This window comes from Microtus oregoni, unplaced genomic scaffold (assembly GCF_018167655.1).
Source record: "Microtus oregoni isolate MIOR12 unplaced genomic scaffold, Mior012 000041F_ref0000270, whole genome shotgun sequence".
Lineage (NCBI taxonomy): Eukaryota > Metazoa > Chordata > Mammalia > Rodentia > Cricetidae > Microtus > Microtus oregoni.
The window spans coordinates 8,774,363-8,790,909 of record NW_024543208.1 but is presented as its reverse complement, the minus strand read 5'-3'; the positions used below and the strand labels follow the sequence as shown (position 1 = coordinate 8,790,909).

The following is a 16,547-nucleotide window of genomic DNA, read 5'->3' as shown; positions in this document are numbered from 1 at the left end:
ATTCCAAAAGATAGGGAAGGAAGCACAGTGAAGAAATACTGGTCCAAAACAAGACTGAAAACCCAGCTGGGCACACTCCAAACTCTGCATCTCCATGTCTGATATGAAAGCACTCTTCAGATCTCCAACTCCTTTCAGTTTTGTTGACTATAACACACTTCGTTCTCCTGGGCTGGTTCCACTTCCTGTTAGCAGCTTCCTCGGCAGGTAGCTCAGGGTTCTGGCATCTCTAAAGTTTTGAGATCTCCAAGACAATCCAGGATTCAACTTCACAGCTTCATGCAAATGGTCTCTCTGGCCTCCATTCAGAGACACCCCATGACACATGCCCAGCTGGCTTCAGTGACTTTCCTTAGTCCTTTCTTCTATCCTTAAAGCCAGGACCACATGGTTAAAGTTGCCAAGTTCTGCTGCTTACTGGGGTTGGAACATGGCCCCATTGATCAATTATATCTTCACCAGCTTTCCATTTTTGATGGTTACCTTCACTTCCTAAGTTTGGCTGTCTTGGAACTGGATCTGCAAACCAGGCTGAGCTCAAACTTAGAGATCCACCAGCTTCTGCCTTCCCAGTGCTGGGATTAAAGGTGTGCACCACACCTGGCTCTAAGCCTTTAATTCCCTTTCATAAAATGGAAATTTAGCTGGGTGGGATGATGCCTTGAGGTCACCATTCCCCTTTCACTCATTTCTTAATCTTTTTTTTTCTGATTTTTTTAAATTTATTTATTTATTAAGGATTTCTGCCTCCTCCCCGAAACCACTTCCCATTTCCCTCCCCCTCCCCCGATCAAGTCCCCCTCCCTCATCTGCTATCTGCACAGGATTTAGCTCCATTCCATGTTTTGGTGCCCCTTTACTCCTCAAATTTCAAATTTTGTATTTTTCCTTGCTCAGCTTGCTCCTTCTCATTATATATCTTCATTAGAGTTAACACTAGCAACCACACAACAGATTCTATACTGGGATGTTTTGAGATTTCCTCTGCCAAGGGATTTAATCCAAAACTCTTCATTTTAGCCTCAAACTTTTCAGACAAAGGTAAAAAGCAGTCACATTCTTCACCAAAATATCACAAGAACGATTTCTAGGCATAATAATACTAAAACAACTCCGAAGCCTGTTGAGCTAACCCCTGCCAGGTCAAATCACTCTTAGCAACACTGTCTTCCATGCTCCTACTGGTATTGCCCATTAAGAAGTGCTTATTAAAGAACTCTACTTCATTCTTAACCCAAAATACTGAAGTTCAAATTCCTCCAAACAAAAACATGGTCTGGTCTTTTATAGCAATACCCTAGTCCCTGGAACCAACATCTGCCTTAATTAGGGTTTCTATTGTTGTGAAGAGACACCATTGTTATGGTTAATTGTCACTTTAAGAGACAAGCTATGCCCACTCCTGGCAACCCCTGCCCTCCTCTAGCCATCTTGATTCTCACTGTTCCCTTTTGGCGCGTGTGCTCCCTCTCTCCTGCTCCTTTCTCTGTCTCTCTCCTTTCTCTTCTCCTTGTTCCCCCCTCCTCTAAGTAATAAATATTCAATTCTATTCTGTACGATGTGTCTGTCCATGTGTCTTCTACCCGCCACCTGATCACACCGCCGGGCTCACTCGGACCAGCCCGTCCGGGACCAGACACTGCTTGGAAACTGGCAGCCGTCTCTGCCTGGGACTAGCTGCTCTGTGGGCCCACTGCCTACTGCCGCCGGGGATCTTGCAGTATTTTTAACAATTGGTGCCCCGCGACTCAGATAGGCGCTCCTCCCTGAAACTCCTTTCCCAGGGTTAGGATCCTGAACTGGGTTTGTTTTTTTTTCCCCACTCCCACCACTATCTTTCTGGTTTCAATCGGTGAGTCTCCCCCTGTTCTGCTACAGTTGCTTCCCTTAACCAGAATCGTGTTTGGACTGACCCGGGGTCAGTCCCCGCCCGTTAGCACTGCACACTCCCCATACAGTGCATTTGACTGGGGACCCAGGGTTCCCCAATTTCTTCATTTTTTCCCCATTTCTTCTCTTTCCTTTTTTCTTCCCTCATCGTAAATGCTGCTCAGAGAAGCCTCAGCCTCTGGTTTCTGAGTCACCCCGAACGACTGAATCCAGCCAGCCATAACACCCCACTTGTGGTCCGAGGATGCTCGCCCACGAGTCCTGGGTGTTTGCGCCGATTCATATCCATTCCCGTTAAGGCCTTGGGTGCGCTGTTTCGTGGGTTTTCACAATTTTGGCTCTGGATACCAACCGCCCATGGTGGCTCCCTGGCTTTTTTAAAATTCCAGCAGGCTTTTTCAATTCCAGCCACGGCATGGTGCAGTTTTTTTGGTTTCAGCCTTTTGCTCCCCTCTGCGGCTTGTGCTGTGGCATGGCGGCTCAGTGACAGGGCAGATCATGCCTTTACATCACTCTTATTAAGCTTAAAAAACCCTTACAGTAAGCTCAAAAATTGTGGCTTTTTCATACAACACGTCAAACTGTGGTGTCTAATCTCCCACTTTTTATTATAAAAAAGAGCTGGGAATGTTATGATTTTTGTCTCTTTAAGAGACAAGCCACACCCACTCCCTCCCCCATTCGCTGAGGCAGGCTGATCTTCCGGCCTAAGCTCGCTCTCTTTTCCGTCTTCCTCTCAGAGAGGCAGCTTTGCTTCTGCTTCTCCCCAATTTTCTGCCCCCCTTTTCTCTCTCTCTGTTCTCTTCTTCTCCCCGCCTCTAAGTGATAAATATCCAATTCTATTCTGTATGATGTGTCTGTCCACGTGTCTCCCACCCACTCGCCCGCCCACCCAGCCTCTGGATGTTGAGAACCTGTGCCTTCTGGGGACTCATTGTCGCCTGCCCAGCCACTCACCGCATGGCTGGGTCTGTGCAGCTCTCCCGGTCAAGGAACCTCACTGTCACCAGAACCAGCCTGCCCCGCCGCAAGCAAGCTGCTCAGGACCCACCGACAACAAAAATCGTAAAAACTATGACAACAGCAACTCTTATAAAGAAAAACATTTGTGGTGTGGCTCACTTACAGTTTCAGAGGTTTAGTCCATGATCAGTATGTTGTGACCGGTGGTGCTAGAGTTGAGAGTCCTACACCTTGATACACAGGCAACAGAAAGTGGTCTGTCTCACTGGGCATGGCTTGAGCATATATGAGATCTCAAAGCCTGCCTCCACAGTGATATGACACACTTCCTCCAACAAAGTCACACCTCCTAATAATGCGACTCCTTGTAGGGGTCATTTTCTTTCAAATCACCCACTGTAATGGTGATCCACAATCTTGAAGTACTATTGTCTTGAAGTAGGAGACACTAGTTCAGGAGTCTGAAAGGTTTTGTCCAAGTCTTTGGATTCTGCTTCCATAGGCATATTTTAACCCTTATGTCCCTGAAGAATCATGACTAGGGAAGTGGATTATATGTACAGAGACAAAAAGTCAGTAGTATTTGAGGTGAGCCTCAAGTTAGCCTGATAACTCTGCAAAGAAGACCATCATTTACAAATTGTACTGCTACCTGCTAAGTCTCTCACAGGCCTGGGAAATAGTTAAAAAAAAAATCCAGATTCAAACCAAGGCATTCATACACAATTCTAAGGGAAAGCAGGAGAGACCCTGCCTCCATGACCTGAGATCATTACAAATCCTACTACTCCAGACTCCAGAATAAAAAAGAAGCCAACTGATTTGTTTCCCTTCTCATATTTTTCCACTGTGCATTTTTCTTAATCACTGCAGTTCATGGAACTTATATACAAATCACTGCAATTCTAAACAATAGGAAGAGCATTTTAGGCAGTTCTGTGGGTCACTCACCCAGCTCATGGAGAATACATTTTCTTGATGCTTACCATTCAGCAACACAGGGTTGGGTATTGTCATCCCCTCCATCATTGCCTCTGCCAGAATTAGCTTGTCATGGAGTTTCTTATTGCGTGTTTTACACTCTTTCAGCTCCCCTTGAAGCTCTAGAACCTGAATCTGGAGCTGAGCTACCACCTCTTGGGAGGCTGGAAGATCATACACATTTTCCAATAACTCAGATGCTTTTAACTTGATCATCAATTCTGTCTTCTCAGCATCCTGGAAACACACAGGTACAGTACTGAGTATGCTTAAAACATATTTTGTTTTATGAGCAACATTTTTGTGTTTTTAAAATTGGTTAAAATAGAGGTGCTCACCCACACATCTAGCCCTATACAACAGCATCTCTGTCCTGTCCATCCCTAAGAAAGAGCACAAATAGTGGCAGATTCCCACCCCCTCCCTGACATATACCTACACTGTTAAGGGTCCTTCCTAATACCCTCTGGGTTCTGGTTCATATTCTCTTTGGATAATTCAAACATTCTAAAATTGGTTATTTCATATTTAACAGTCTTCTCAGAAATGTTTTTTATTTTTGTTTTTGTTTTTATCTGTTTTCCCACCATTCCTAGTGTGAGCCCATCTGTCTTATGCTTTTGCAAGTCCCCTACTTAAGTGGCTACTGACTGGGTTGCTACCTAGTGTATTTCTCAAACCCAGAGCTTCCCACCAGTCTAACCTATAAAAGCTTTAGAGGTCATTAACGCCTTGATTTCATTATGCCGCATCCCCAGCAGCAGGCTATTGCCATAGCTATTGCACTCATCCACTCACTACACCAGCCAGGAAGCTGAGTCTTCATGAACCTCCCTTTCTTCTCATCACTCCCTTTTAGTGCTCAGCAGACTTCCGTATGTACAATTTCTAAGGTGCTTCTCAGTTCTTCTAACTCTCCTCACCTTCCTCTGGCACCCCAGTACAGGCTCCTAGCTCTCACCCAAGCAGCCTCCTGGGAAGTATAGCATTCATTTTGAGTTTCTCTAATCCACTCCATGCTGCTGCAAAGAGGCAAACTGACTATTCCTTAGTGCTTAAAACTATTTTCCTGGTTATTTTAAGTCAAAGATCAATGTCCACACCATAGTACAGCATGACCCACAGTCTAAGTCAATGCTCATCCCCACTTTAGCCTACTCTCTGGTCACACAAAACTTCTATAGGCTCCTCACAATACCATGCTTCTTGCACTTCAGAGCTTTAGCATATGCTTTGTCTAAACACTCATTCTTGCTCACCTCTGCTTCCCTACTAAGCCATTCATCAGGAGAGTTCAGATGTGCCACCCTCAAAAGAACAGCCCTTGACTTTCAAGTCCAAGCCAAAGCTTCCTGTTACACACTCAGAGTCCCTGTCATTTTTTCAGAGGACATTAGCATCACTGTAATGCCTGAGAAAATCCATAGTTACCGCCTGTCTTCCAAACATGAATGTTAGGCCTAGAGTTTCAGCCTCTGCATATCTTTACCACACCAATCATAGGTTCCAATTTAGTATATAGTAGACAATCTAGAGGCCAGATGAAGTGGCAAATTTCAAACATACTCAAAACACGAGAAGAGGGAATCAAACCTAGAATATGTAAAGTATTACAACTCAATAATAATGAAATAAAATGGTCCAATTAAAAAATAGGAAAGAGACCAGGCAGGCATGTCTCTGGAGGAGACAACACAGAGCTAAAAAGCACATGGGAAAATGTTCAGCATTACTGATCATCAGAGAAATGCTACTGAAATTTCAACAGCATATACCCATTTCCACTAGGGAAGAGATGGTACCAATTGTGGGTAAGGAAGTGATGGAACTGGAAGCCTCATACATTGTTGAGAGAAAGATAGAATGGCACAGTCGGTAAGCTGGAAGTTCCTCAAAATGGTTAAACATTGAGTAACCATGTGGGCCATCATGTTTATTCCTGTGTATCTTCTCAAGAGAAATAAAAACACCTGTCCACACAAACATCTGTATGAACAGCAACAAAATATATAATATTCAAAATAAGATGTGCAATAACCATACCCTAGAATGCTATGTGGTGATAAAAACAAAGGAAGAGCTATTTCATGTTGCACTATGAATGAACTCTGAAAGTATTAAGTGGAAAAGTTAGTCACATGTTATAAGATTCTCTATAGAAAATGTCAGGTAACCAGGAGGTAGATTAGTGGCTGCTTAGAACTTGGGATGGGCAGGTGGGAAACTGGTTTGATTACTAAAGAGCACAGAGCTTGCTTAGGGAATCATGGAAATGTTCTATCATATTTGTTTTCAAAGAGCCAAGATGTCACGCAGCTACTCCAGTATCAAACAGTATAAGGCTTGGGGATCAAACCAGCTCTTCAAACTCCAAGGCTGTTAGGACAAGTGAGATCTCTCTGTCCTGGAATTCCAAGGAGGTGAAGAGAGAATGTTCAAGGACAAGGGCAGTCTGAGGAGGTGAGAGGAACCACTTGGGGGGAGGTAAATGCCTCAGTAGACAACTGGGAAATAACAGTCAAATTTTGGTCCTGGGTCTCTACCAGTCTTTATTCTTGGGCCCAAATCTGTGTGTCATATGTCAGCAAAGAAGATATCTGAAGTGCACAAATGCCAAGGCCTATCTGAGGTTGGAAGATTGCCATCATTCAGCCTAACATGAGTTCTAACACCACATAAAACGCTGCCATATGGACTGGAGCACTCTCACCTACCATCATTATTATAGATGGAAGACTGTATGGTATTACTTAGGAATAGAATTCACATGTTCTGAGCTCCTGCCACACAGTCACCTGCCCTGGGCACTTGCACTCTTACCTCACTGTGCCTTCATATAGCCTGGGAATCTGGGTTTCACTGATCCCATTCCAAGTACTGAGAGGTCATGTGGGCAGCCAGGCCTGATACAAATACAAGTATGTCTATAAAGTCCTGTATAACCACGTTTCTGGCCATTCTGGTCTCTGCCTCACCTATAGGCTGCACTGATATCCTTTTTAACTAGATACAGAGTTCTGGCTTAAGTCACTGGATTACCAATTCTGCCACTATCAAAACCACAAAGAAAGCCAATGTCTTTCTCTGAAGCCAAGCAAGTAACTATCTCCTCTCCACTTGCCAGCTAAGGAATTCTGGACAGGTCTCTAAGTTTTGTGACACTGTGTTTCTTTCAATGTACAATGATTACATTTGTTGAAAAAATTAAATAAGATAATAAAGGGAACTCAGCACGGTCCTTGGTACATACAGCAGATGATAAACGTAAGGGAATGAATGAATAAAATTTTCCTCTTTTGAAACCATAGTAAAGATAATTTTATTTATAAATAAAATATATTTGAAAAAATTAAGTCCATTCAATTATCCAATTTCCTGAGCACAGAATGGCATACCACACAACAGAAAAAAGCAAACAAACAAAAAAGAAAAAAAATAATAAATCTACCCAGTTTTCCTAATACATAGGTACAAACTGAAGGAGCTGGGGCAAACAAAAGCAATTCTACTCTAGCCAAATTGAACAAATTTGCATTTTGAGTACCATTAATATAATGGCAGTGCATATTATAATATATATATATATATATATATATATATATATGTTTGTTTGTTTTAGTCTCTACTGATATCTTTAGAAAATGCTCTACTAGAAATTACAGTTTTGGTGAATAATTTAAAACAATCAAAAGCAATTTTGTTAATGATATATCTAACTCTGTTTGGTAGGCACAAAAGCAGTAATTTAGTGGTCAGAAAAGAAACTTAATTCTCCATTCTGAGGCTATGAAGCAGTGTGTACAGTTGATTTCTATGCTACAAAGCAGCCATCAGAAGCAAGCATACTATAGCCTTCTCTAAAGGTATCAGAATCATAACCTCTTTCCTTCTTTACCAGAACACATCACTGTTACAGAGATTCTCAACGCCAACCCTTACTCCCAAAGGACTGGAAGGTAGGTCCAATCATGCACTGTCAAGAAAGTCTGAGTCTTAATCATCTGGTCTATGTGGCTGTGCTTACAGTTTACAGAGCAGCTCAGGGAAAAAACCAGCACACACACACATTGACTCAGCAAAACCAGACGTCTCCATTTTGACTAATGTGGCTGGAGGGCAGCTTGGCAGGGAACAGGGATGTTCTTGCAGGCATATATAGTGGGTGCCCCAGCCTAGGCCCTTTACTTTAGGCAGGTTAACCCTGAGTGCTCAGAATCTGGCATCCAAGAGAAATAAAGCCCTCAGAATGATGTCTCCCACACAAATTCCTCCTTAAACAGAAGCCAGGCTCTCATCCCCTAAAGCTGAGTTTTTACAAATTTACAACATGCAAAGGGAAATACCCTTCAGTAGAAAAAAACCATATAAACTCTGGCCCTGTAGAATCTTAAGCGGCCATCATAGGGAAACATCCTAGTCCATAAAACCAAGAGAAAGCTACAGCTAGATGGATAGACAGAATTCCAGGTGTGATTTTCCTAGTGAAAACACCAAAGTGTCCTGGTAAACAAGATACGGCTGGGGTCAGAGTAAGAAGTGGGAGGAGAGTAAAAGGAGGGCAGAGTGCAGGAGAGGCCAGGGGAAGGCAGCTGAGGCAACAAAAGCACAAGGGAACTGCCAGATTTGGCATTCACAGAAACAAAAAATATGGTGGCATTGAAGGTGATTTTTTAAAACTTTGCTGTTGTTATTGTTTAAGGTAAATACATAATTAATATACAGAAAACCTTACCTTGTTGATCGTACTAGGGAATGAGAGGGGAGTGGCCCGTAGCCCTGGCATCTCACACAAGGCCTCTGACTCAGGGTCAGTGCTGAAAATGGCCTCTTTTGGTTTCTCTTGCCAAGCTTCTCTCTTGCCCTTAGATTTGAATTCATGGGGGGTGTCCTCTACGGTGATAGTTTGCACTGAGGCATTCTTCAGCTCCACCTTGGCTCTGTCACCTGTCTTTACTAGCCAGGTCCCCCATGTTGACTTGAGTTCATTGTGTGACTTGGAGAATGAGTCGTCTGGGAAGGAAAGGTCAAGTTCATCTCTCAGCCGAACAGCTACTTGATGAAGTGCCTTCTTAGCTTTACTATCAAGGTGATCTCCAGGAAGTTCCTGCTCTCCCGAGTATATTCGTTCCAAAACCAAGGCACCCAGAGCTTTCAGAAGATCTGGTCTGCTTTTCCAAAAAAAAAAAGACAGTGGAAGAATCAGCCTCCTATTTCAGATTCAGCGACAACCTAGCCTCCCAAGTTCTCCCCCACCGATCCAGTCCAGATTTCACTTGCATTAAACATAGTGAGTTCCCAAATATGCCAGGAACCATGACAAGCATTTGAACTCATGCAACCTCACAATACCCAAACAAGACAGGTATTACCCTGCTTAGCTAGTGGATAATGTCACATAAGTACAAAGCCAGCTAAGTGGACCATATGGATATATGAAAGGGGGCTTGCCTAAGGAGGAATAAATGGGATCACAGGGTGTCCATGAAAATTATAAGGGACCCAACTCCATGATACTGGCCCCATTCCTATGTTCAGTACACAAATATGGCTTTGGACTAACTATGCCAACCTGGATTGTCCATGCACTAGTGACCTGATTAATCTTGGTCTATAATAGGTGCTCAAGAAACAGATATTAATGAAGGATGCTTCATTAACAAGCATGCAGATAGAGCACAAAGTGCATTGCTTTGAAGGCTGTTGCTAGCTGGTTTGTCAAATTGGCACATTCTAGAGTAATCGGAAAAGCAGGAATCTCAACTGAAAACATGCCCCTTCAGACTGGCTTGTAGTCAAGCCTGTGGGGCATCTTCTTGACTGACTGATACAGAGGAACCCAGCCCACCTTGAGAAGTGCTATCCCTGAGCAGTGATCCTGGAGTGTATAAGAAAGCAGCCTGAGTAAGCCAGCAAGCAGCTTTACTCCTTGGTCTTTGCTTCAGTTCCTGCTTTGATTTCTCTGATGATGGACTATGACCTGGTAAGCCAAATAAACACCATCCTCCCCAAACTGCTTTTGGACATGGTCTTTTTCACAGCCATAGAGAGCAAACTGGGGCAAAGACAGATAAATGGCTTCAGGGGCTAAGCATGTTGCTCAGAGACATAGCATTTGCTTAGCATGTCCATGCCTCTGTTTGACCCCAGCACAGAAAGTAAAATAAATTCAAATAAGTTACAAATGGAATGGCTCCAAACTCTATGTGATTCTTTGACAGGATGGTAAATCTCCTTCCAGAGAATAGGAAGATTAAAGGAACAATGAGGATTAAAAGAGGTAGCATCCTGATAGCAGATGTTCTTTGTCATGTGCCTTGCCCCACTTCTGCTAGTAGCTGCAGCTGTGTGGACAGTTCCTGTAGACACAGCAGGTCCTACTCCAAGCACCTTGTGCTTCTCTGCTGCCCTTCAAAGCTGAGTCATCCCGCAAGACAGGGTGGAGTGGTGAGAGAGCTGAGCTGTCTGGGCTGAGAGCCATGGCATCAATGTCCTAGCTTCCATCCTGAGGACACAAGCCCTAGGCTGCACTGCCCACCAGAGTGCCCGGCTGCCCAGACCAACCACATCATCTTCACTGGCTTCCTGTTCCCATATACACAAGGCTGAGTCTCTGGCTCTGCTTTTCGGGGACTGGGAGTAAAGCCAGCATGAGAAGCACCCAGGATGGTTCTGGTATGGCACATATGGCTGGAAGCCTCCTCTGTGTATCGGACACTGTATTGGCACAAAGGCTACAGCAAAGACGCAAACTGATGCTGGGAAGGAGTATGTACGTAAGTGACTAATCCCCAAGGAAAAGGGGGATATATGGGCATAAGGGGGTTCATACCGGCATCCTGGAAGCAACTTCCAAAATCTAACTTCCAACCTCAGTCTCAGAAGAGTGGAACCTGAATCAAATTCTCAGCTGGGAGTCTTTCAGAACATTGAATGCTTGTGGTTGCTTGTTACTGCAGCAAAGACTGGCTAATACGTTAGGGTTTGAAAATGGGAATGAGAACGGGTAATTAAATCTTGGCAAATCCATTACCAAACATAAAGCCCACTAAACCATACAGTCTGGCCAGGTTCAGTGGCTCATGCTGTAATCACTCAGGAGATGGAAGCAGAAAGATCATTTACCAAGTAAGCTCCAGGCCAAACTGGGTTACATAAAACCTTATCTCAGAAAAAAAAAAAATCTTACACCTGTAAGAATGGCGAAGATCAAAAACACTGATGAGAGCTTATGCTGGAGAGGTTGTGGGGTAAAGGGAACACTTCTGCATTGCTGGTGGGAATGCAAACTGGTACAACCCCTTTGGATGTCAGTGTGGAGATTTTTCAGAAAATCAGGAAACAATCTTCCTCAAGACCCAGTAATACCACTTTTGGGTATATATCCAAAGGATGCTCAATTGTGCCACAAGATGTTCTCAGCTACGTTCATGGCAGCATTGTTTGTCATAGCCAGAACCTGGAAACAACCTAAATGCCCCTCGACTGAAGAATGGATAAGGAAAATGTGGTACATTTACACAATGGAGTACTACACAGCAGAAAAAAAAAATGACATCTTAAATTTTGCAGGTAAATGGATGGAGCTAGACAACATCATTTTGAGTGAGGTAACCCTGACCCAGAAAGACAATTATCACACGTACTCACTCATAAGTGGTTTTTAAACATAAAGCAAAGAAAACCAGCTCACAAAACACAATCCCAGAGAACTTAGACAACAATGAAGATCCTAAGAGAGATATACATATATCTAATCTACATGGGAAGTAGAAAAAGACAAGATCTTCTGAGTAAATTGGGAGCATGGGGACCTTGGGAGAGGGTTGAAGGAGAGGGGAGAAAAAGGGTGGGGAGCAGAGAAAAATGTGAAGCTCAATAAAAAAATCAAAAAAATTAAATAAAAGAATAAAGTTTAAATCACTGATGAAATAAAGAAAACGAAAAAGATGGGGCAGAGGTGAAACGGAACTAGAGAACTGAGAGAAAGTGCTCTAGGCAAGGGCTGGTCTAGGAGCCATGACTGGCTGTTGGAAGGGTCTCTTAGCTACATTAGCTCATGCAGTCACAGAGAAGCCTTTGGGTTACTTCCACTGCTGTTTCCATTCAGATTCTTTATTGCTTTACTGCAAGAAATCTTGTAATGTAGCCATATCTAGCTTACCCTCCCTCTGATGTCAGCCACCATGGAAAATGGCACTGCCCAGGCTCATCTTCTCAATACGCCCACTCAGACAGCAGTAAACCCCGCCTTATTTCCAGAGTCCCATGGTCTAGATCACAGAAGTGAACTCAATTCGAATTTGAAAAATTAAAAGCAAAATGCAAGCTGCCATTACTTACTTCTAGTGTAAAATCATTTATACTACAAAGACCAACTTAAGCTATAATAAACATCAACTTTAAAAATATTTCTGATATTCTTAGTATCAGGACTAAATTTTCCTTTCTTTCTATTCCCTTCTTAATAATAATGACAATTGCTAGTCAGCTAGCCAAAGGAGGACGACCATCACTCACCACCAAATAACACACAATAAAACCTAAGAAAAATACTTTTCAAATGGGTAGTAAACAGCGGCAAAGGAGGCCACTGCAATATACTAAAGTGGTGGCTATTAAATCAAACATTTCAAGTGTTGCTTGGCTGGAAATGGTAATAGCGAAATCATTAAGCTGTCTCTGTCGTCAGGACCTTCAGACTGGTGTGGTCCAAGGGTCTCATCAGAAGCCTGGGTGGTGCTTCTACACCCCCCCCCCCTTCAAGCATCTGTGTCAAGCAGAAGGTATAAGAGAAGGCACTGACATTTACTAAGCACTTGCCATGTGTCAGGTCCTTGAAACACACAACATCCTCACAGGCTGTGAGACCAGATGAAGAAACAGGCTCAAAGAGAAAACAAGGTCTCAGCCAAGTGGCAGAGCAAAGATTAAAACCTAGGCCTTTCTGACACGAAGAGAACTCTAATTCTTCCTGGTTTTCCAAACTTAATCTTTGCTGCACTGTGAAATGCTCAACTATCTGCCATTCATTCAATGACTGGATACTTTCCATTTTTCCGAAGAGGAATGGGCATGCCTTTAAAACAGTGACAGACACACAGCTATGCATACACTGAGAACTAAATCAATGCATAGTACTTACATAATAATCTAAGGATTATGAATGAGAGGGAAGGCAGGAATGAATCAGAGAAAGCATACAAATGGGATTCTCTTTAAACCAAATGGTTGGGAAGAGCCTCCCCACAGAGCTGACTGCTCACCAAAGCTCTGCTGATTGTGCATTTGGGTAAGTCTATCACAGCACAGGGAACACTAGCTACCAGAAGCTCCCCCACCCCCCAAAAAAACAAGCTTGGTGTGGCTGAGGCTCAGAAAACACAAGGCGTCTATAATGAAGCTGGAGAAATGGCAGAGGTTGGGTCTAGAAGCTGATCTGACTGTGACAGTGGGAATCTGCTGAAAGGTGTTACCATAGGAGAGGAGCAACCTGACCTAAGTTTTTTAAAAGACCCCGGCTACTCTATGGAGAACGAACTACAGAGAGGTAGAAATGGGAACAAGAGGGTAAATAAGAAGGCTTCACGATTGCAGAAGTCCAAATAAGAGATGTTGGCAGTGACAAGGTAAGAGTGGAGATCAGAAGGAACTGAACTTGGGTTATATTCTGAAGGTGACCATGAGGACTTGCTATGGGCTTTAGGGACTGAGGAGCTTGTAACTGTAGGCTACAGTTATTAGGCAATGCAGGACATAAACATGACAAAGACTAGAGAAGCAGCAGAGTGGTACCATGTGGGTCTTAGGTCAGCACTGAAATATCTGATCCATAAGCAGGACGAGATGTCCAGCAAAGAGTTATTAGGATCATTACACAGAAATCAGAGTCATGTAACCCATTCCAACAGCAGGAGGGAATGGAGGAACAAAGAAAGGGGCCAAGAACAGGGCTCTGAGATATACCACTATCCTTTAACAAAGGAGGCTGAGAGCAAGGGCAGGGAATAGGGCCAGATGCTGCCAAAAAGCTGGCCGATGGATTTCACAGTTTAGAAACTGTTACTGACTTAATAAATGAGGCAAAGGCTGTGAGGTCTCTTAAGATGGGGGTAGAGGATTATACAGGGTGGAAGCTATGAATATCAGCAAGTCTTTTGAGAAATGTTGCCTGAATGAGAATAAAGAAATTGGACAGTAGCTGAAATGGATGTGAAATCAGAAGGGAAGGGGGCATTCTTTCCAAATATCTAATATCAGGTGTGTCTTATGTTTATGAAAATGACTCAGATAAAAAGAAAAATAATGACTCAGAAGAAACAGGGAATTAGGAGGTCAGACGTGAATCCACACGGGGAAGGCTTTCTTGGATAGCAGCAGGGATACTTCTTTCTATTCTACCACATGACAGCGTTTGCAGTTGACACTTAAATGGTGGCTCAAAGGTGATCATATCTATCTGTTTGAGGAATGAAATGGGGACATCAGTCAGTACGGATAAGAGAACCTACAAAACAGTTCCGTGATGTGCCACACACAATAAGTGCTAGGAACACAGAACCTAGAAACACAGGTAATATGAGCAGCTAGCCAAGGCTGGGTCACAACAGAGGACTAGGCTTATTTCAGGGAAGACGAAGAAAAAAGCACACGTATTAAGTGTTAAGTACCAGCCTGTGCCAGAGCCCTGAAACAAAGGCTACTCGGAGATTTGTTCTCCATATTGAGATGGGCAGTGCAACCTATGCATAGACAGCAAGGCTAAAGCAGCACAAACAGCTAAGAAGTGGGCTAACCAGACACACAGCTGGTGCGAATGCACAGTTAGGTAGAATAACACACTGAATTTTTAAATGACTGCCAGAAGCACTGTGATGCCCACCCAAATGGGAGAAGCCTGCTGCAATGATCATAGGGGAAGTGATGAAAGGAAGCGCTGGAGAGGAAGTGGCCTTGATATCCCGATCTAGAACCTCAACGTGTCTATGACCTCTGAACTATAAAATGTACCTCTAAACACTACTCTCTAATCTTTAGTACCAACTATGCTTGTCCAATTCCCTTTGAAGATAAACTGGACATGTCCCTCCAAGATTCATCCTCAGAAAATGTTAGGTGTCAGGGATTAAAAGGTTGGGTGTCACTAAGCTTGCCAACCACAGAATGCTCCAGTCTTTATCTCAGGAGAAAGGTCTCCCAAGGCTTAGTATTGCAATGATATAAGAAAGACTAGGGTATCTGGCACTTGCTAAGAGACAAAGCAGTAGTAACTTTTTCTGCCTGTATCAGAACTGAGAGCTTTTATTGAAATATACATCATACCCAACTATCCTCAATAATTTTTTTCTAAGTCCACCTAGCAACCCTGAGAAGTGATCAGAAAAACTGAGATACTGAGAAAAAGACAGCACAGCTCTTCCTGGTTTCATAACCATGCAACTGCCATGGATGGCCTACAGGGAATATGAAAGAGGAAATAGCTCATAAAGGACTAATTTACAAAATACAAACATACCTAATGCTTCTTTGTGTCAGGAAAACAACTGTAGTATCTCCCCAAATAGGAACAACTCCCAGCAGATAAACTGAGGAGAGAATTTAGTTCAAGCTTAACATAAAACAGCAGAGTCGCGACTACAATGGTGTTTTTAAGCTGATGCCAAAACCAGAGGAGATGCCAGGAGGGCTGACTCCTCGTGCTCTTGACAGTCAGGCAGCTTTCTGGGACTCACAGGAATAATTTTGGGGAAAAGCTTTCTCTCATCTCTTTGTAATGGGCCTGAGTGTGGCTCTGCTCAAGTCCCTTCACAGCCACCAGCAAGCAGCCTAATTACTTAATTGCACAACTGGCTAGATTCCTTCCCAGCCATTTCAGGAGCTCTCAGGTACACTGCCACCACCATCTGAGTCCATTTAGCAACCTAAGTGTACTCCTCCTCAAAAACAGAGATACCTGGGACCATGTCTACCTGGCTTCCAGCAACAGTGTGGCCTTCTTTTGGAACAAAGTGGCAAGCAGGCCCAGGAGTTTGTCTTCCAGGATCTGGTCTCCAGGGATACCAGGTGTGTTGGCTCCATCATGGTCTAAAATATTGGAATCCATATGCCTTAAATATTCATTTTTGCAGTCACTCTTGGCATAGTCCTCCATGATCTGCAAATGAAAGTGTGTGGTCAAACAGAGTTATATGGAGAATGGGAATGATGGGGGGAGAAGAAAGGGCTACAGGTGAGTACTGGTCCACAGGCAGGAACAAGAAAAAAAAAGGGAGGATACAGGCCTGCAAGTCCATATACTCACACTCATGTTAAGGAAGGCAGGCACTTACATCACTTTCCTTACCCTCAATTTTCTTACTCTAAAGTAGTACCATACATCTTGCTATGAAAATAAGATGACCAAGTTAGGGTAAGTGTCTGACTCACTACAGGTGCACCCTTGATGCATGTTCTCCCATTCCACAGTCCACTCCTTGGAAATTCTTCCTAAGAAGGACGCAGAATGAATGCCCTCAACCATGTTTTGGACAGTCATCATAGGTTTCACATAACATCATTACTTATGCTACAGATACATACATTATTATTATTCTACTGACACTAGTTAACAGGGATTTGATGTATCTCATTAGGAGGGTGGAAAGTTCTTAATTCCCATGGAGATGTTATTTACAGATTCACCTTCCTGGGCCATTGGGGTTCCCAGAGGAGTACTA

The 16,547-nt window shown here is 43.3% G+C and overlaps 1 protein-coding gene across 4 annotated transcripts in view; it reads right to left on the bottom strand.

Annotated features, from left to right (window-relative positions):
- Positions 1–16,547, bottom strand: part of Cdk5rap2 (CDK5 regulatory subunit associated protein 2) — a 191,490-nt gene that overhangs the window by 51,397 nt on the left and 123,546 nt on the right. For all 4 annotated transcript variants that reach the window (XM_041632521.1, XM_041632522.1, XM_041632523.1 and 1 more), the window contains 3 exons: positions 15,801–15,985; positions 8,567–8,999; positions 3,840–4,071 (listed from right to left, as the gene is read on the bottom strand). In XM_041632521.1, coding sequence (XP_041488455.1) covers positions 3,840–4,071; positions 8,567–8,999; positions 15,801–15,985 — 850 coding nt within the window. The remainder of the gene's footprint in view (positions 1–3,839; positions 4,072–8,566; positions 9,000–15,800; positions 15,986–16,547) is intronic.